Below are 20302 nucleotides of genomic sequence, written 5' to 3'. Positions count from 1 at the left end.
TGGAGAGAATGTGCACAGAAACTCCACACAGTCAGTCACCCTAGGATCCTAGAGCTGGAAGGCAGCAATGTTACCCATTTGGCCACTGTGCATCCTGTTCCAAATAACTGTTTTTGTAATATGATTCGTCATTGTCTGTCCTCTGCATTATTTAGAGCAGGGGTTCTCAACCTTTTGCCCATTGCAACACCCTTTTTTTTTTTAATGGCAGTCATACATGGCCCACCCGTCATTTAATAATGCTTAACACACTGCTTTTTCATCCACTGTAATAGCAATACAGTACGTAATATAGTCCGGGTTGTACTTGCAAATGCATTTTTCTGCCTTCAAAGTACGAGTTTCTGAATTGACTACATACTTTTTTTTTTTTTTTTTTTAAAAAGGAGGGGTTTTTTTTGTTGTTGTTGTTGTTGTTGTTGTTGTTGTTGTTGTGGGGGGTTTTCCCCTCATTTTTCCAGACAGTGAATTGTGTTCAGATTAGCAAGGTGCATGGAGTTAGTGTAGAAGTAAGAGCAGCTACGTAAAGAGACCTTGATTGCGGTCTATGATTGGAAAGCTAATAAATGACGTCAGCCTTTTACTTACGGCCGTTTGCGGAAACCTGGAGATATTAACAAGATTCGACGATAGCAGTCACTATTGCCATAAACATTGCAGATATACAGTTCTAATTGGTCATTAGCACTCATGACAGAAAAGATCTCACAACCCAACAAACAATGATCCCCAGTGGTTAATCGACTCTGATCTTAACAGACTCTGTTCTAAATTTGTTGAGTGCTCCAATTACACTACACACCTCAAGATAAAGCCTACAATTCAGTAGTTGTGCTGACGATGTGAGCACAACTTCTCTGCATCTCTGTTTTGTTGCCTTCACAGTAGTTAACTTAAGGGCACCAGTTATTTCCTGGTGACAATGCTACTGCCAAAACCCTGTATCGGTTACCAAAAGTGGAATAAAAGCGCAGGTGTTTAAATGAACTGTCTTTCCCCACCTCTCCCTGTGCTTACTGTAACCATTGGAGCGGGAATTCTCTGTGGATCTGCTGAGAGATTTACTGAGGGATGCAGTGTGTGTATGTTTAAGCGTGGGACGGAGAATGAGAGGCAGGTGCTACATTGTTGTGGAAGTGTCAGTTCTGTACTATATGTATCTTTATCCAGTGTGACCTCTTAACCTTTTAGAAACCGTGATATCTCAGATGACTCATCAATACGCAGTACAGGAAAGTGTCACCAGAGCCGTGACGCTCCAGCTGTGTGTGTGTGTGTGTGTGTGTGTGTGTGGTTAAATAACACAAAAAAAAAACCCTGACAGACAAGCCTGTGTGTGTGTGTGTGTGTGTGTGCGCGCGTGTTGGTTGGGCATGTGCTAGTCTGGACATTTTATTCCCAGGCGGATGCTAGCTCAGGGGTCATTTACAGTAAATGCAGCCAACAGTCTTTTAATATTTTGGCCATGTGTCAGCAGTCCCACATTTTAAACAGCATGATTTATAAGTAACTCCAAGTATTTTTAAAGTATTTCTCAACCTTCTAATCATATAATTATTACTCAAACGTATAATCGTACATTTAGACAGTATTGACATTCAATGGATCTCGATAGTTTATTCATTCCAGGCTTCTGTTGATATATTTTCAGCTCTGCAGTTTTACTTGACGTATTACTGAATGGATTATTTGCTTTAACATTAGGTTGAGAGTGTCTGTCCATGTGGGTCTGTCCATTCTTCGCACAAAACTATATACCTATTTCTATTAGTTTACTGTAGTTGCTAAATAATAAAGAAACTGAAAAGGTTACTATTAAGATTTTTAGGGGTTTTATTATTTTTGTCCCCTGTTCTCACATGAAGGAATTCAGACCTCGAAGGACATGCTTGCTGTGCTGTGTGTTGCTATCTGAGAGTGATGAGAAGAGATTGTGGACTCATGTCACACCTGTGCTTGTCCATTCTCCAGGAAGACATCTTCCTTTTACCCAGGAGCTTATGTTTATTTTCATTTGGGAAATGTACTGGCATGCACGGGCGAGGCTGGAAGTACTAAGCTCCTGAGAAGCTTACACTAGGCCCTTCCCCACGGTACACTCCATCAGTCTCTTTAGGCTCACGCTCCAGGCTCCTGGTATGTTCTGGGCCCTGGATCAAGCGCTGTCCATTTTGTGGTATTCTGCCATGTTCTGCTGCAATGCTGCAATGACAACCTCTTATGACCTTGCCTGTATCATTATATGCATGTTGGTATCTCTCTCTCTCTCTCATGCACACACACAGGGGAGGAATAGAGAAGTGGTGGCATCTCTAGCTCTTTTGAAGCTTCTGAGACTCTGATGAACACATCTTCCCTTCAATGATTTCATATTTCAGTCCTTCTTTGCACAGCTTCAAAAAAGGAAAGAAGCAGAGCATGCTGCAAGTGCACTGATGGGTTTCCGTGATGTGTAAGAAAAGTGGGGGCTTGAGAGGCTTACAGCTCCTCATCTAACAGGTGTTTGGGGGTTTTTGGCTACCGCCAAGTGTGTTTGATGACGTTCGCAGTGTGTTTGGAGCTGAATTGATACTTTTCCACGCAACACTTAGATATACGCGAGGTGCCTTCTGCCTTCTTATACTAGTACCCAAACACCACACACACACTTCTGTAAAAATTATCTAATAATAGATTACATCGGATGTGTTGAGAGCAAACACTGAACTGTGCGTGTGTGTGTGTGTGTCACTGCAGTACACTCGGGCAAGCCTTGTGTTCATCTAGCACTCTCGTTTGTTCACGTCTTTCACTCTTCCGTTTCCTTTTGTCTGACAGGTGCATTCGACTGTGCATGGTTTCGCTATATTGCGCGTGCGTGCGTGAGTGCGTGTGTGTGTGTGTGTGTGTGTGTGTGTGTGTGTTTATTGGGTCGTGTTGAAAGCTCGGGCGCTTAAAAAAGCTGTCACAAACAGAACAAACTCAGGCAGCTCATTTTCTCGAGCTCTCATTCCCGGTAACCTCACTCAGCCCTGCAGTGCTGCTGACTCCTGACTCGACTCTCTACCGACTCTCTACCGACTCTCTCCTCACGGTTCCCACGGTAAGCAAAATCTGTATGTTTTGATTGGATTCAGATGATTGTTCAAACTACATCAAGAAAACGTGGCATTTATTTATAACAGTTCTAATCCAAATTAGAATCCACTGCACGGATTCATTAAAAATGATACCAGTCTACTAACCCCTCATCACCTAATCTAATCTAATACTCAACATTATACCGTACAAGCATAACTAATGTCGATTTAGATCTTATTGCGATTTTAATAAGCCAGAACTACAAGACTTGCTGCTAATTTGCACCATTTTAACAGGATGTAGATGCTTTTGGTTCTGTGGGCGGACAAAGTAAATGGTTAATATGATGAATATTTCAGTATTTCACTGCTGGAAAAAACCCAGTGGAAACGTGTAATGTGTAATAGTTTTAATGGTTAAAATGGGAATTGTGCTGGTTTTAAGGAAACTGTAATGGTCCCTGTTGGTCTCTACTGGTAATTTGTTGCCTTCTATTGGTAGTATGTTATGTCTAGTGGATACCATTAAGGACCAGGTAATAGTTTTAATTGTTAGCTGATGGTCTGTAATGGTAGTTGTAGTGGAAACCATTAGAATGTGTGATGGTTTCTATTGTTTTGGGGGTTTTTTTCATCAGGGTTGGACTGCGATCATGAAGGAGTCTTTGATCGTTTGTTTTTCATGTTAAAATGAAGGTTTAGATTTGAACCAGGTTCAGATTTATTGGGTAATGTGTTGAACTGAGTGAAGTGGTCACGTGGGCTGTTATCGGTTACCCTTTTAGTAGTTAATCTTTTTAGACTATATGTAGGTCCGGTTATTTGTTAATAGTCTTTAAAGTCAGTGAAGTCAGGGTTGTCTTGTGTCTATGTTAAACAGGGTCTTTGGGTTGCTTTTTACAGAATGCAGCTGCTCGGCTCGGTGTGCGTCACGGCCATATAAATATAGCACGCGCCGGCCATAATCCAGAATGCGACCCCCCCCCCTTATACCGGGCTTCACTTCAATCACACCGTTATAACGTGTCTGTGCGCGCTCTTACATTCTATTCCCTTTTCCTGATCACACAGTCGGCCGGTGTATCATATCTTTCACAAGATCTCACGGCAGCACACAATTTTACTGGCTGTGGCACCTGTTCACTTCCGAGAGAGAGAGAGAGAGAGAGAGAGAGAGAGAGAGAATATGAATGGTGTGGGTCTGTGCGTGTTGTGAGATATCAGAGACATAACAGTGGAGGTCAGATTCAGTCTCCACATGACTTCCTAGCAGTCTCGTGTTAGGTGACGTCAAAGTGCTAATATGTGCTTCTGAGGTTTTTAAATAAAATAATAATAATAAAAAAATAAAAACCCTTCTATGCAGTTTGATAATATCTGTGAGATGACTCATTTCAAGTATTAGGTCAAACCACGGAACAGTCTGAATCTCGAGGAGTGTTCACTGTACAAGAAGCAGTTAAGCCAAGTTATAGACAAAAAATGGATTGATGATTCATGTCAAAAGGGCAGAGAAGTTCCAAAATGCAGCTGGTCTAACTAAAAATATGAAGAAGAAATGGAACAAAAATTTTCTGTGTGAGGGCAGCGTCTTCAGATGTCAGATTTCAGATGTCAGATTTCAGATGTCTCATTTGAAATCAGCTGATTGTATTGACCTTTTTTTTTTAAGAGTTTTTTTTTTTTTTTTTTTTCTGATTGTTGCAGCCAAAAATACGTGATTTTGTTGCGGCTTTTTCAAAATTTGCGATGCAATTTGTGGAAATTTTTGTGCTTTTTTTGTGCAGAAAACTACTTGAATTACTAAAATTGCATGAAATAGTTTTGCACGGTCTTCCACAGTGATGTCTGTTGGTAAATTAGACTTTTTAGCTGCACTCATAATCGACGCACGTGAATGGAAGAGGCCTTTGGCTGAATGCGCATTGTGATGACGTCACATGACACGACTTGGCTAGGGTTGAGAGGGTTACTTTACAAATGTACTCCGTTACAGTTACAAATTACTTCATAAAAAATGTAATCAGTAACGTAATCCAGGTCTCACAATATGAAAGTAATGTAATCTGATTATTTTTGGATTACTTCAAGGTCACATATGTAAATAAAGTCAAGAGAAAAGCAATATGATCTAAAATACTTTCTAAAATACTTTTAGCTTATTTTAAATCTTAAAAACATGTTCAATGTTTGGAATTGTGTTAATTAAATAAATAAACAAATGAATAAATAAAAGATCACTGTCACTGATGAGGGTAACATTACATCACATAAGTTAGTGTGACCATATTCTGGTTTTCCAAAATGTGGACACCTTTTTTTTTTTCGTGTTTTAATAGCGTTCAAAACAGTGTTACTATAAATGCAGACTTTAATACACTGAAAAAGACACACTATTAGCATCAGATAAATATATATAAATTCCTACATTCTTTTAAATGACCATGGAATAAAATAAAATATTTAAAAAAATATCTGCCCCTTCTGCCATCATTTACACATTTGAATGGCCATGTAATACGAAGCAATGTGATAACATGAAATTAAAAAGACCTCATGTGGGCATGGGCATTGTTTCGACTCAGGACAGCTGTCATTTGCTGTTATTGTCAAGCAACTGTTTGACTCCGTATACAACAGTGCTTAACCTTCACATTCACTGAGAGTAGGATGATGAGAGGCAGGAATTTGGCCAGTAGTTGCTGCAAGACTTTTATAATCAATCAATTGGTGTGTGAGAAGGCAGAAATTATAGAGAGGGGTTAAAGCAATGCAAACATGCACAAACATAATGCAGTATTAGACCATAAACACATCATAATGAAACTAAAGATGAATCCCGGACATTTTCTCAAATTTAGAAATCCCAGTCTGATGCTTTTTTATAAGGTCTGAAAAAGAGGATGTGTCCGGGGAAAAGAGGACGTGTGGTCACCCTAACAAAATCATTTCAGAGAACAATTTGTGTTCATTTGTACCAAATTACCTTTGCACAAAATTTATTTGCACATGCACCAGGAGGTTGTTGTGAGCCACAACTGGCGAGAGAGAACCATACCAGAACTATAATCAAGCAGCTGTCTATATTGTGTTATATCAAAAGATTAATTTATCTGGGTTTAAATGAAAAAAAAACATTGTAATCCTGATAGTATTCCCATTTTTTACAAAATGTACCTGTAATCTGATTACTTTGGTTTTAGATGTAACTGTACCGGATTACAGTTTACAGATTACCAGTTTTTGTATGCTGATTATGTAATGCAGTTACATGTGTTCCGTTACTCCCCAGCCTGGTGTTGGCCTAAATCTGCAGAAAAATTGCAGTAATTTTGAAAAATTGCAGGCTCCTCCAAATATTGCAGAGTTTACTTGATTTTGCATTAATTTCTGCAATCGCAAAATCCTGGAGGGACTGATTGACGTTCTCAGTTTTAGACTTTAATAAATATGCCATGCACACCAACATATGAAAAGAGATCACTGAAATCTTTACACATTGGTTATGTAGAGTTATGTCTTTGAGAAACACATGGATTTATTTGTTGCTTTGCAGCAGGAATGGTGTATTGTTTAGGCTCTTTACACTAATCATTTTGAGTTAATATTGACTTTGCTAGCAAACTCAGTACAATGCTGTGGGAAAGTCCCAAAACAGTAATAAGAAAATAGTATGTCAAAACAGGATGACACCGGTTGTTGATTCATATGGTGAAGAAATATTTATAAGGAAAATATGTAGTTTATCATGTAGCCTGAGTTTCACTTACACTGTATGTTAATTTCAGCCATCTACCATCACACTGATTTATAATAATGAATCTCTTGCATGACGTAAGCTGATTGTCATAATATAATATTTGAACTGATATCTCTCTCTCTGTTTGAGTCTCTGTTGGTTCTGGATGTCTTTTTATTTCAAAGCACCACACTATCACAGATGTCTTTTTCACACAGCTCCATCGAAGAAAGGAAGAAAGGGAATCCATTAATTTATCTCTTGACTCAGGAGAGCAAACAGCTGATGTGTTCAAGTTCCACTGTCAGTTATGGGATAAATGACTGGTAGCTTTTTCAACTTGTGAGCCGTTAAGTGTCAAGATGTGTGATGTAGAAACTGAAGAGAAAAAGGTACTCCCAGAGTCCATCACGGAGAGGGGGACAACACCTACGTGCTGCACTGTGGAAACGAAGGAGAAGGATCACCATGGCAGCCATTCAGTGGAGGAGCAGGTTATGAGGACATGCTATGTCCTGATTTTTCAATGTTGTGTCTCATAGTGTGGCTTTACCCTTCCTCCTCTATACCTCCTTTATTCTTATGAACATTATTTCATTCTTCTCCTCTTTTCCTAAACAGCAGAAGACAGACGCATACAAAGGGAAGCTTAAAAGAAATCACAAGGTGGGTCAGCAGTGTGTGTACTAATAAAATTTATAATAAAATCCTTTCAATATTTCAATATCAATGTTCTACATTTAAAATGATTACATACTGTGCTTTTGCTAAAGAATAATACTGAAGATACAGGGTGTTTTCACACTTGAGTCCACTTTAAAGGAACCGAACTCGGACCGCTTGAAGTGGACCAAGCGGAGAACCAAGTGGAAAAATAACCCAATTCTCTTCACGTTCACACTGTCCCTGTCCCTGGAAGAGGATTCGGATCCTTTTTTGGTCCGCTTAAGCAGTAATTTGTTCTCAGACCTCTTTGTGTTCATGCTGTTGCTTTTTTTGGGTCCAAGTACTCTTGCAGCGCTGTGCATTGTGGGTACAGCAATATGGTGCAAGATGGCTGATCCTAAACATTGGGTCCACGCGGGGGTTTGCACCAAGTATTTTGTCTAACAAATCATAGAGAGGCCACTTAACATTGGCTGACTGTCCACTAGATTGCAGTTTATCTTGTATGGCCGTATATTTCTGCCATAATTTTGTCACTTTAACCCTGCACTGCAAGGCGGTCCGGTTAAATCCTCTGTCTTTTAGTTTTGCTCAAAACTAAACAAAGACTTGAATTTCTGTAGGTGGTTGACAGTTGTTTCTTAATACAGTCCTCCTCCCAAATTTGAAGAAGTGCAGCCATTTCCTCATCTGTCCCTAACATCCCTCTTCCAGCAGAAGCAGCCATGTTGAATAGCACGATTTCTACAGAAGTCTGGACGAGAATTTGCGAATGGAAAAATCAATTGAGCCCAGAGCAAGTAGTGTTCACAATGTATGTTTTTAATGAACCATACGGTAATCTGAACGCGAACCGTACTCAGTCCACCTGCCAAGATGGTCTCTGTTCGGTTTGCTTTAAAAGGGTCTGAGATCATTTGGAGTGTTCAAACATGGGCCAAGAATCCAGCAAAACCTGCTCAGACTCCTGAAAAGGACCAAGTGTGAAAACACCCTTATTGTACAGAATAATCCTGTTAGACATACCGTAACAGAGCTGAAATATCCAATAAACAAGACTTTGTTTTTGAAAAACTTTTCACTTATATTACTGTTCAAAATAATTACTACAGAACAGAATATAGCTGTGTGGCTTTGCAACTCCCAGTGATGTGGCTCAGGTGTGTTTGGATTTCGAGAGACCCTCTTAGATAATGTTGAGATATTTAGAAAGCTCTGCATAGGTTAATGGTTGACTCAGTTCCAGCAGCAGTTTGGTAATTAATAGATCATTTGACTTATTGAATAAGCCTATTAAGCGCTTATATCTAAACCTATGAACAGAACTAAAGAAGTAATGTGCATTATGGAAGGTTATGGTCTTGAATGTCTGCAAGTGGATTTGTAAATAAAAGTATATATTATGTGCTCTTTTAGTCATTGTACGTTTTACTTCAGGCCAAAGGGAAACTAATCAGGAGTGCAGCTGTGTGTGATGATGCTTCACCCACTGAATCAAGCAGCAAGGTAAGAGCAAAAACACAGTATCTCCATCATGTTTAGTCTAGCTCTCAGGTTGATAGTGGGTCTTGCAGGTGTACAGCCCTGTCATACCAAGAATGATTGATTCATGTTTTCTGTGAAAAGTTGCACTCCGACAAACCACAAAATCTACAGCAGACAGCTGACATGCTTACACGTTTTATGCTTGCTTAAAGGGAAATAACCCAGAAGACTCAATATTGCAGAAGTGTCCCACATACTACCGTTTTAAACAGTATGTTTAAATAGTACACAACTTTCCAGTATTAGTATCTATAGTGGTATAGTGTTTTAATATACCATTTAGCACTATAACTATGTAGTACTGCCTAACTATCCTTTACACTCCACTGTAAATGTATTTCAATGATCTAATCGTAGGTCACTGGGACATCACATTACCATTACCAGGCCATCCAGTGCTAAAAATGAGTGACACACCAAACTGTGAACAGACCAGCTAATGTCTTAATTTCTGCCAGCTATGATGCTATGTGTGAGTAGCGTGATAGAGTGAGTGACAGCACCAAGTATGTGGTTGTGTCCTGCAGGAGTCTAAGGGTGAAAGTTCACTGACAGCCGACACTTCAGAGTGTGTAGAAGAGCAGCAGGAGAAATGCAATGATGGCAACAGCATGAAAAAACCAAGCTTATCCAAAGGTGAGTGAGAGAGTGTGAGTGAGAGTGAGAGTGAGAGAGTTTGTGAGAGAGAGAGTGAGAGAGTGAGAAAGAGAGTGAGAGAGTGTGAGAGAGTGAGAAAGAGACTGAGAGAGAGAGAGAGTGAGAGAGAAGGAGAGTGAGAGTGAGTGAGAAAGAGAGAGTGAGTGTGAGAGAGAGTGAGAGAGAAAGTGAGAGAGCATGTGTGTGTGAAAGAGAGAGAGAACAACATATCATTTATGTTGATCTGATTTCAGTCACATGAGTTTAAATGAATTGTATTTGAATGTGTTTCAGAATCAAGTCTGGAGTACACAGACTCAACAGGCATTGATCTGGAAGAGTTTCTGATTACTACTCTAAAGAGCAGCCCCAGGTAGTGTGTGTGTGTGTGTGTGTGTGTGTGTGTGTGTGTGTGTGTGTGTGTGTGCGTGTGTGCGTGTGTGCGTGAGAGAGAGAGAGTGTGAGTGAGAGAGAGAGTGAGAGAGAGAGAGAGAGTGTGTGAGTGAGAGTGAGAATGAGAGAGAGTGAGAGAGAGAGAGTGTGTGAGTGAGAGAGAGCGAGAGAGAGAGAGAGTGAGAGAGAGAGAGAGTGACAGTGAGAGAGAGAGAGAGAGTGAGAGAGAGAGAGAGTGAGTGTGAGTGTGAGAGTGAGAGAGTGAGAGAGAGTGTGAGTGAGAGAGAGAGAGAGAGTGAGTGTGAGTGTGAGTGTGAGAGTGAGAGAGTGAGAGAGAGTGTGAGTGAGAGAGAGAGAGAGAGTGAGTGTGAGTGTGAGAGTGAGAGAGTGAGAGAGAGTGTGAGTGAGAGAGAGAGTGAGAGTGAGTTGTGGCTGTCCCCATTTTCTTTCTTTTTATTTTGTTCTTATTAACAGACCTTGTCATGTTATTTGGTTCTGGCCTGCAGGGACAGATTGATGCTGCTGAAACTGGAGCAAGACATGACTGACTTTATGACAGACAACTAGTAAGACGATGCCAGCTTTCTACTATTTAATACATTAAACATATTCATATTAAAATACATGTCCTGCTCTTCTATTGCAGCTCTTATAAGAAGTTTCCTCAGATGTCATCCTATCACAGGATGCTGGTTCACAGAGTTGCGGCATATTTTGGACTAGAACACAATGTGGATCACAGTGGAAAAGCTGTCATTATCAACAAAGCCAGCAACTCCAGGATGTGTGTTTACCAGACGTGTTTGGCAGTTTATTTTAGCGTAAATGTGAGTGAATATAATGAATATATTGACGTGTTTTGTTTTGTTGTTGATTTTTCAGACCAGAGCAGCGGTTTGCTGAACATGTCCAGGAGGAGAGAACCGAAGAAAAAAGGTCAATACTAAAGCGAGACAACAGCCAGGAGAAGGAGGATAATCAGGTACACACACACACACACACACATACACGCACGCACACACACATACACGCACGCACACACACACACACGCACGTGTTCTTTATCAAAAAGATCACAAACGTTTTGTGAGAGCCCCATGCAGATGTAGAAGAGCCTCACACCAGGCCGACTGTTCCCTTCCATCTTCTGTGAAAAGTTGCACTTGAACACAACACAAAGCCAATAATTGTTTGCTGATGTGCAAATCCTGTGTGAAAGGAAATAAGTAAGAAATAACGGGTGCTGTTATACTGCTGCTAAAATAATAAATGGTGGTGTGTTGTGATATTTTGTGATAGCTGATGATATTTTATTCCTCTTATCCTTTTGTTAAAGAATGGTGCTTCATACTTTTATCAGTTTAGATTGACTTTTTTTGTTGTCAACGTCCATGAAAAACATTATAGCAACCTGTCTTGAAGACCGTGGGGGAAAAACCTACTGATTCTGGAACGTCCTTTCATAAATTTCACCATATCGGTGATTATATGATTTTCTGGAGTTAACTATCACACCTTTTTAAATCCATTTATTATTAGGTTTAGATTGCATTAAGAGTCCCCTGTAGAAGTCCCTGTGAATGAGTTGTTCCATCCATCCATTCTCCATGTGGCTTATCATACACAGGGTCCCAGGGGAGCCTCTATCAGGGAACTTGGGGCACAAGGCAGGGTTCCAACCCATCTCAGGGCACAATCACACACATTCACACCCTATGGACAATTTGTAAATGCCAGTCAGCCTACAACGCATGTCTTTGGACTAGGGGAGGAAACCGGAGTACCTGGAGGAAACCCCCGAAGTATGGGGAGAACATGCAAACTCCACGCACACAGGGATTCAAACCCCCAACCCCAAAGCGAACATGATAGCCATGATAATGTATTGCAACCAGTAAAAGCCTTTTGCATCTCAGAGCTGCTTTAATGGAAAATTAATTAACACCTTCTGACCAATCAGAATCGAGAATTTTACAGCACTGTGGCATAATATCATACAATACCAGGAGGTGGCAGTTGTAAGAACCAGCATCACAGAAAAGGTGTGTATTTCAAACCACACACCACTTTACGAAATAGTGTGTAAAAAGGTTCTATTTGGAACTTGGTCAGTTTCCCCCAGAGAGACAATATGAAGAAAACCTTAAGATTCTAAATGAAGATTTTTTATATAAGAGTATAACATAACCTGTAATAATAATAATAATTATAATAATAATAATTGACTATTTTTTTACTTATTGTTGTAGTGCATGATTAGCAACAGAACCAAACAAATAAGCAATTATTCAGGCCATTGTGAATCTGTTTACATATCTGTTCGGAAATGAAACACTGTGCTGTTGCAAAAAAACAAAAGTCATAGCTGTCATATAATCCACGTAATGGAGGATAGGACGGATGCAAATGCAGTTAAAGACTTTTATTTTAGAGAGACAGGCAGACAAATCCAAATCATGAGACAAGAGCGTGGTCAAAAACAGGCATAAACGAGGCGAGGCAAGAATCGAGAAGGAGAAACTAGAAACAAGATCAAAGTACATGGATCAAAACAAGCAACAGGGTTCAAACGCTTGGTATGGTGATAACACTCAATACTTCACAAAGTCACGGTGTTCAAAGAGTGAGTGTGAGATTGGCAACAGGTGTGTGTCATTAGAATTCCCGAGAAGGTGAACGTGTGTGGGGGAAGTGTAGTCCATGGTGGCCATGTTTGTAGGCCGCAGTGCAGGATGGGAAATGTAGTCACTGGTTTGCTGTGATATGACAAAAGCTGCAGCAAATATGCTGATAGTTAACGTTGTTTGCTTTGGCTGATTCGGTTTCTCTTCTCCTGATGTTTTTGACTAAGAAGCCAATTAGAAGGTTCTCTCTCCTGCCAGCCTCTGACAGATTCAACACACTTAAGCCGACTAGCGGTAATATGTCAAACTATGGGCAACATTTCGCCGCCAACACTCAAAGGCATCCCACGGCCAACAGTCAGCTCAGTGTGTCACTCGTTATCGACTCTGATGGTTGTATTTTGGTGTATTTTTTAGCTGAGGATGCCACGGCTGAAGGAGCAAATGAGGAGCAAGTCTTTCGAGGAGAGAGAAGAAGAGTATCAGAAAGCCAGAGAGCGAATCTTCTCTCAGGATGTGAGTGAACATAAATGTCAAATACACTCAAACTTCAAAGTACACACCATACTTAAAATATCCTCTCTCCCTTTTAGTCATCCTGTCCTGTTCACAGTGTTTACATTGAGACCAGGTAAATATCATTTGGTATCCTCTATAAATGTTTGCTGCAGTTATCACGTTCCAATTTGGAAGCTAAACTGTACACACTGTGCCGTCATTCCATGAAATGTTTGTTCCATTATTAACAGGAACTTTATTATTAACAAGGAGGTGAAGTGTTAGATGAAACCCTGCAACCGTGTCACAGTCAAAGCACGGATATCTCAGGTTACACTCTCACTCTCTCCTGCTCTCTTTCTCTTTCGTTCAATGTCTGCAGAGGTCCAGAGGACTGCTGTAATATGTACAGTGAGACGCAACAGAGGAGACAGCTCTTTAGGTTAGTGTGAGAGCCATAAAGTACTTTGAATTGATGCGTGTCATTTTGAAGTCCACACTTCCTGGTGTAAGATATTTAAGGACATGTAATGGCATTACATGAAATACATTTCGGCTCACTTGATATTAGGGCTGGGTGATCCTGTCGTTCTTCAAGAAAAAAATAACAACACACACACACACACACACAGGACCCCTTAATCAGGACCCGAAGAGAGAACATTTATTTCACATATGGTTATCTGGTTTCCACCCACCTCCCCAAATATATACAAGTTACTAAACTGCCCTATGTGTGAATATGTGTGTGAATGTGTGTGTGTGTGTGCATGGTGCCCTCCATGGACTGACATTCCATCCAGAGTGTATTCCTGCTTTGCTCCCATTTTTGTGACTCCAGATTCACCAAAACTCTGACAAGACTAAAGCGCTTCAAGAGGAATGAATGAATAATTCTTGATGTCTATACACTATATGAATTCATGTCCAAATTCTCATTGAGGAAACGGCATTATTCACCTTTTCATTTTTACATTATCAGCATCAATATTAGTCTGGAAGAATTCTGTCAGTTACAAAGTCATTGTCTATCCATGCCTCCATGTGTACAAACTACTGTTCTCATGACAGGAAAACAAACTTTTGAACACTGTAATGATGAGAGTTTTATTTATTTATTTATTTATTTATTTATTTTGAGTTTCTGAGGTTCATAGCCTCTGTCTTTAAGTTATTCAAGAGTTTTGTTTCTAACAGTTGGTGGCAAGTCTTGTAAATTAAACATCTGGCAGAGGATCTGTGAGATTATCAGGTTGTTGCACACTGGGCTCAATGGCCTAGTAATGATATCAGTCAAAAATCCATCTGAATCCAAATTTTACTGCGTCTCAAGTCGCCTACTATCTGTCCTAAATAGTATCCGAGATTAGAATTAGTGTGTCCCAAATCGTAGTATGTTCAAATGAGTATCCCAAAGGTACCCGGATGGTCTACAACCCCAATTCCAAAAAAGTTGGGACACTGTGTAAAATGTAAATAAAAACGGAATACAGTGATTTGCAAATCTCATAAACCCATATGTTATTCACAATAGAACATAGAAAATATATTAAATGTTTAAACTGAGTAAATGTACCATTTTAAGTAAAAAATAAGGCCATTCTGTATTTGATGGCAACACGTCTCAAAATAGTTGGGACGGGTTGTTACTAATAAGTGTTACTAAAAAGAAAGAGCTGGAGGAACATTTAGTAACTAATTAGGTTAACTGATAGTTTTTCGAAGTGTGGAAAGAGTACATACTTTTACTGAATAGTATAATCAGGCGAATTGAGACGCAGAATTTGTGTGTATTCTATGCAATATTAGTTTTATTGACTCAAAAGAGATGTATCTAAGAGAGTCGCATAGCTTGTATCTGTACCTGCAGGGGTACCAGGGATGGTTCAGGCCGGCTGTCAGGCAGCAGACAGAGCAGTTTTGAGCTGGATTGCCACTGGAATGACCCTCGACCCTGGAGCAGCACTGACTCAGACAGTTCCACCTGGAGCGCTAAACCCACACACACACACTCAGACAACAATCCCAAACTCTGCAAGCCAGGTACAAGAAATACTTTATCCACAATGTGCCCCAATTTTAAAGGAACTAATTCAACATATAATAATAGTATTATAATGAAGCATATTTTTTTTATTGTTCCAGTGACAGAACCTGCAGCCAGTAATAGTTCTGCCTATGTTCTGGTGCCAGCAGAGTCCTCCATACTTCCTGGGACTATCCTGCTCAACCCAAACACAGGTATACAGACATACACTATGCACATGCTAAAACATACATATCAGTGATGCTGAAAGACTGAGCATGTGCCTGATGTTTTAGGACAGCCATATTTGAATCCTGATGGAACTCCAGCTGTTTACAATCCACCAGTGAGCCAGCAGCCACTGACCAATCAGCTAAACACAATGCAGCCACAGGCCCCGCCCCCTCCCCAGACACAGCAGCAACCAGTGATGAGCCATTCTCTTCCACAGGTAGAAAGAGCTTGCCAAAGTCATAGTGCTCATTAATAGACCATATACACTCACCAGCCACTTTATTAGGAACACCTATACATATGCTCACTCATGCAATTATCTAATCAGCCAATCATATTGCAGCAGCGCAAAACATAAAATTATGCAGATACAGGTCAAGAGCTTCAGTTAATGTTTACATCAAAAATCAGAATGGGGAAAAATGTGATTTCAGTGACTTTAACTGTAATGTGCTGGTTTGAGTATTTCACAAAATGCTGATCTCCTGGGATTTGCATTGCTGGAACTTAAGCAGCTCTTCCAGTAAACCAACAGCCTTAAGAACGGACCACAGCACAGTCGATCAACAAACAGAATAAACCAGACAGGACAAAGGCAAAAAACGTGAAACAGTACGGTGAAATTCAGAGAGCCAAAACAGGCTCAAAAAGACTTGCTTGTGTTCAATCAGAAGCTTGGTAACTGAGAGCATGTGAGAGTGTGTGCATTCTAGAGAGTGTAGTTCAAGGCAGCCATATTTGGAGGTTGTTGGGATATGGAGTGAGCGGAGCGCTGTGATGTGACAGTGATATTGCTTTTACACTACAAAACGTTTAAATTGAGTAACTGACATTTCAGACACAATATGGGCAAATATTTAGTTTATTTTCAATGAAAAAAAAGTTCCCAGAGAAGCCACAGATGGATATAGTGTTGCATGTTGCCATGCAATGCACATTGTAGCAAGTGTAGTAACAGTTTTACTGTAACAAACTATCACTAACATTGGAATTTTAGGTCATGTACACAGACAATCGGAGTGACACAAACAGTGAAATGTATCCGTGCTGTTATACTTCACATCAACTAACTGTTATATTTAATAGATTTATTGATTTTTGAAAAAAATTACATCTACTGTGTACTTTCTTTCTCACTGCCTGAACTCTTCAACAGATTACAGGGTTGTTTTAATATCTCTGCTTATTGTTCAGCTATTCATCTTATATATATATATGTATTATTATTCAGTAACTACTATGAATTATTCAGTAACTAGAGTGAACTTATAGATATTGTATGTGGTTATGATAGTGAAGAATATACAGGATAAGTCAGGACCCACTAGTGGGTCCTGGGAGTTATATGTATTCATATGTGCTTCCTCATCATTAACAGTTTGTGTGATTTTCAACATTCCCTGTGACACTTGTGACTTCGTGTTAAAGAAAATGATATTTTCTTTTAATTAAGTAGCAGAAAGGATCAAACAATTATATTTGAGTGAACATAAACTCCATCTCACTCTGTCCCACAGGTTCAGTACTCGTCTATGACGTTCCTTCCTCCACAGCAAGTGTTAACGGTCTCTCCCTCACAGTTCCACACCCCAGAGCAGAGTGTAAGTGCCTAAGTCGTCGTGTCTAGATTTGTATTTTTTATTATTATTTATAATTATTACATATTTGCAATGAGTATTATGAACTCTGTTGTTTTATCATCACTGATATATTTACAGTGAACAGAAAAGATGTTGTTCTCTCCACAGAGGGAGGACCTTTCATCTCAGTTCAGTCACATGACATTAAACCAACAGTCTTTAGGTGAAACATCAGACATGTCCAACTACTACCTGCATGGAGCTCCGCCCACACACAGCTACACACAACCACAACAGAATTATGCCCAGCCCTACCCTGCAGATAGCTATATGAGCTCAGGAATGACCCTGGCTATGCCTACAGCCTCACCCACACAAACCTGTGGCCAACAGAGCAATCAGGTGCTCAAATGCACTGAATTTCCCACTTCTTTTTTTTTTAATGACAGCCTATTTTGTATCTACACTCGTTGGCCTTGTTATTAAGTATAGCTATCATATAGGTTCACTGTAGGTATATAGTTACTGACTGTAAGCTGTTTGTCAGCCCCTCTATAATCAACCATCAGTGGAAATGTGCCACTACTGAGCAGATAGCATTTGGGTGGATGATCGGTCTCAGCAACAGTGACATGATAATAATATGGTAGCGGTGGTATGAGAGTATCTTGTGCAGAAGTACTGCTGAGGTATTTAAATGACTTAGTTAGCACACCTGGGTTGAGAAACAGTCCAACAGTCAAAGATATCCAGCTGATGAAGGTTGTGCAATAAAAAAAATGAGCTGCAGCTTCTAGCTGTACAGCTACAAGGTGTAAAACAAGGTAGGTGTGTGACTAATAAGTCTACACGGTGCTAAAAATCACTGATGCATTTACATCAGTGTAATACCGAGTGTCACAATGCTGAGAATGGACCACCAGCCACATGATATGTAGACAATAGTGTTCCTGTGGTGGTGCAGGTGGTAGAGAGTATCTGACACATTACAGCAACAGGTAGTATTTATTAATCTACAGTCAGTAATCAAAAATATCTACAAAGTTGTCATATATGGCATCTTTAGCTCGTAACATGGCCAGTGAGTGTAGCAACAACGACATGCACCTTAAAAAATTGCCTGTTCAATGCATATCAAATGTCATCTGAAGTATATTCTTCTTTCTCCAAGACCCCCATGTATAGTTATCCTGGTCAGTGTGCCAACACACCTCAACAGTACGGACCAGCCAGTTACAACACACAGACGGGTACAGGTAGGAAATGTGTTTGTGTTACAGTGGGTTACAGAGTTACATACTCTTAAGATTGCATGATATTATTAGGAGTCCTTAATAATTTTGCTAGTTCTGTTAACTCAGTTATAACCATAACCACTCTTTTTTAAATTATTTATAAACTGTTCAACTGTTTTCTGTTAAACAAAACACCAGAGCACTACTGATCAATAGTTCTAGTAATTTTCAAATGTACATATGCAGCAATATACACAGCAATAAGCAATTGTACAACTCTGAAATGAAAGGATTTTTCTTTAGCGCAGTCTGAAACTGTATCATTATTATGCCATGCTATGATTTACACTTGCATCTAAGCTCAGCGCTTTTTGCCAGTCATATAAACCACAATGTTCATCTCTCATTCCATTTTATTTCCTAACTCATCTTTTGTAACTTTGTGTTTAAAGCTTTTTGAATCAAATTCCCTGTCTCATACTCTCTCAGTCTATCTCAGCGTATGTTCTACTTTCCTTAAGACTTTGGTAATTTTCTAACACCTACAATTTAGTGCAAGCGAAACCCTTGCCAGAGGAGGGCAGTAGACAACCACTGCTTTTACGACTTTAATCAGCCTTGACTGAAACTTTGCCCCACCTCATTTGCCTTCTCATAGGATACACTGCTCTCTTAACCAGTCAGCAACAAGCTTACTCAAACATGGTGGGAGCTCAGGTATTACCACAAACACAGAAGAGCATCATGGGCTCCTACCCTTCCACATCTTCCTATCAGGTTAGCATATGAACATCAGGCTGGAGTGCAGTTACAGCTGAAACACCTGATATTACACAATAAGTTACACATGTTAATCATATGTCTTATTTCTCTTTCCAAGATGGCCCCACCGTTGCAGTCCTACCCCTCTACAGTGTTAGTCTCCAGGCAGGCTGGGCACAATCTGAGCACAGGGCCTTCAGCTGGAGTGTCGGTTTACTGCAACCCTCTGAATCATTCTCCACCTCCACCTCTCAGTGTCGGCATCACCTGCCAATCAGCCGGCTGCAGAAATACATGCAGTAGAACCCAGAACCAGTCTTGGTACTAACACATATACACACACAAATATGTAGCACACTTTAGAGGAGGGTCTGCAGGTGAACTGTAGCCTTGGTATTTTACCAGAGAAACGTCTCTTTATTTATCTCTCTCACAAACACACACAGATATATAAGCACCAGAAAGAACCAGTATTTTTCACTCACCAGCTGCACACTATGGTGTTTGTTGAAGTGTCAATCACTCCGTAGCACAAGCTCCATTCAGAGCAGCAGCACAGTGCGGGCACGTCCAGCCTTTTCTGTTTTTCGCATGCTGTTTGATTGGAAGAATTCTTTTACATACACTGACGTGTGAATATTTTGTGCCAGTTGCGTCAGAAATGCTGTGTTTATTTGCATTTACCTCTACTACTGCATACAAATGTATAATAATGTGGTTATTAATATTATAATAAAATAGTTATTACATATCATGAATAAAACTCATTTTTACTTATACTTTCAATACGATTTGCCACATTTTTTTTTTGGTCAATGTCCACTTTAACACTAAAACATCTGCCTGTTTCCTCATCATTAAATGCGACCCGGATTTAGATAAGTGTACACTCCAGCACCCATCTCATGCTTGTAAAGCTAAAAGAAAGGCTTCTGCTTCCCCACCCACACTCCCAATCAGGCAGAGATAAGAAACTTAGGATGGAAGTTCAACTCGCAGACCATATGAGTGAAAACATAATCTCCCAAAACAGGTTTAAAATGAACCAGCAGTAAAATGCACTTACAACTATAAGACAGTAGTTAACACTAGTAATCAAAGAAACCATACACAAACCCAAATGCAGCTTTACTAAGGCCTTTGACTGATTAGGGAAAGAGCTGCCGAATTAAATCTGCACAGAACATAGCCTTTAACTCAACACAGCTACTGACCTAAACAATGAAATCTTAAATGTTTCTTTCTCAAATATTCAAAAATACCTCGTTTTTTGGGTTGTGACCTACATGTTGAAAACTATTGTCC

General features: G+C 39.9%; 1 protein-coding gene across 4 annotated transcripts; it reads left to right on the top strand.

The window, feature by feature from the left end:
- Positions 1-2562: 2562 nt before the first annotated feature.
- arpp21 (cAMP-regulated phosphoprotein, 21) lies at positions 2563-19783 on the top strand. 4 transcript variants are annotated; one of them, XM_053675416.1, is made up of 20 exons: positions 2620-3082; positions 7017-7292; positions 7420-7464; positions 8902-8970; positions 9537-9645; positions 9940-10018; positions 10545-10604; positions 10685-10822; positions 10921-11020; positions 13080-13178; positions 13256-13293; positions 13543-13602; positions 15031-15203; positions 15306-15401; positions 15483-15637; positions 16938-17021; positions 17169-17402; positions 18172-18256; positions 18894-19012; positions 19116-19783. In XM_053675416.1, the coding sequence occupies exons 2-20, from the start codon at positions 7161-7163 to the stop codon at positions 19323-19325; spliced, it is 2085 nt and encodes a 694-aa protein (XP_053531391.1). In that variant the 5' UTR covers positions 2620-3082; positions 7017-7160; the 3' UTR covers positions 19326-19783. The 4 variants fall into 4 exon arrangements, with proteins under 4 accessions (XP_053531392.1, XP_053531389.1, XP_053531390.1 ...); XM_053675414.1 differs by having other exon boundaries at positions 2598-3082; positions 15031-15401; XM_053675415.1 differs by having other exon boundaries at positions 2604-3082; positions 7423-7464; positions 15031-15401.
- The last annotated feature ends 519 nt before the right edge of the window (positions 19784-20302 follow it).

This window comes from Ictalurus punctatus, chromosome 24 (assembly GCF_001660625.3).
Source record: "Ictalurus punctatus breed USDA103 chromosome 24, Coco_2.0, whole genome shotgun sequence".
Lineage (NCBI taxonomy): Eukaryota > Metazoa > Chordata > Actinopteri > Siluriformes > Ictaluridae > Ictalurus > Ictalurus punctatus.
This window is presented reverse-complemented; position numbering and strand designations above follow the sequence as displayed.

Bases quoted from the DNA above. Each gene is read 5' to 3' on its own strand.
- arpp21 (XM_053675414.1), top strand. From the start codon at position 7,161: ATGTGTGATGTAGAAACTGAAGAGAAAAAGGTACTCCCAGAGTCCATC. The intron at 9,646-9,939 runs GTGAGTGAGAGA...AATGTGTTTCAG, and splicing joins AAAACCAAGCTTATCCAAAG to AATCAAGTCTGGAGTACACA. The intron at 10,605-10,684 runs GTAAGACGATGC...CTTCTATTGCAG, and splicing joins GACTTTATGACAGACAACTA to CTCTTATAAGAAGTTTCCTC.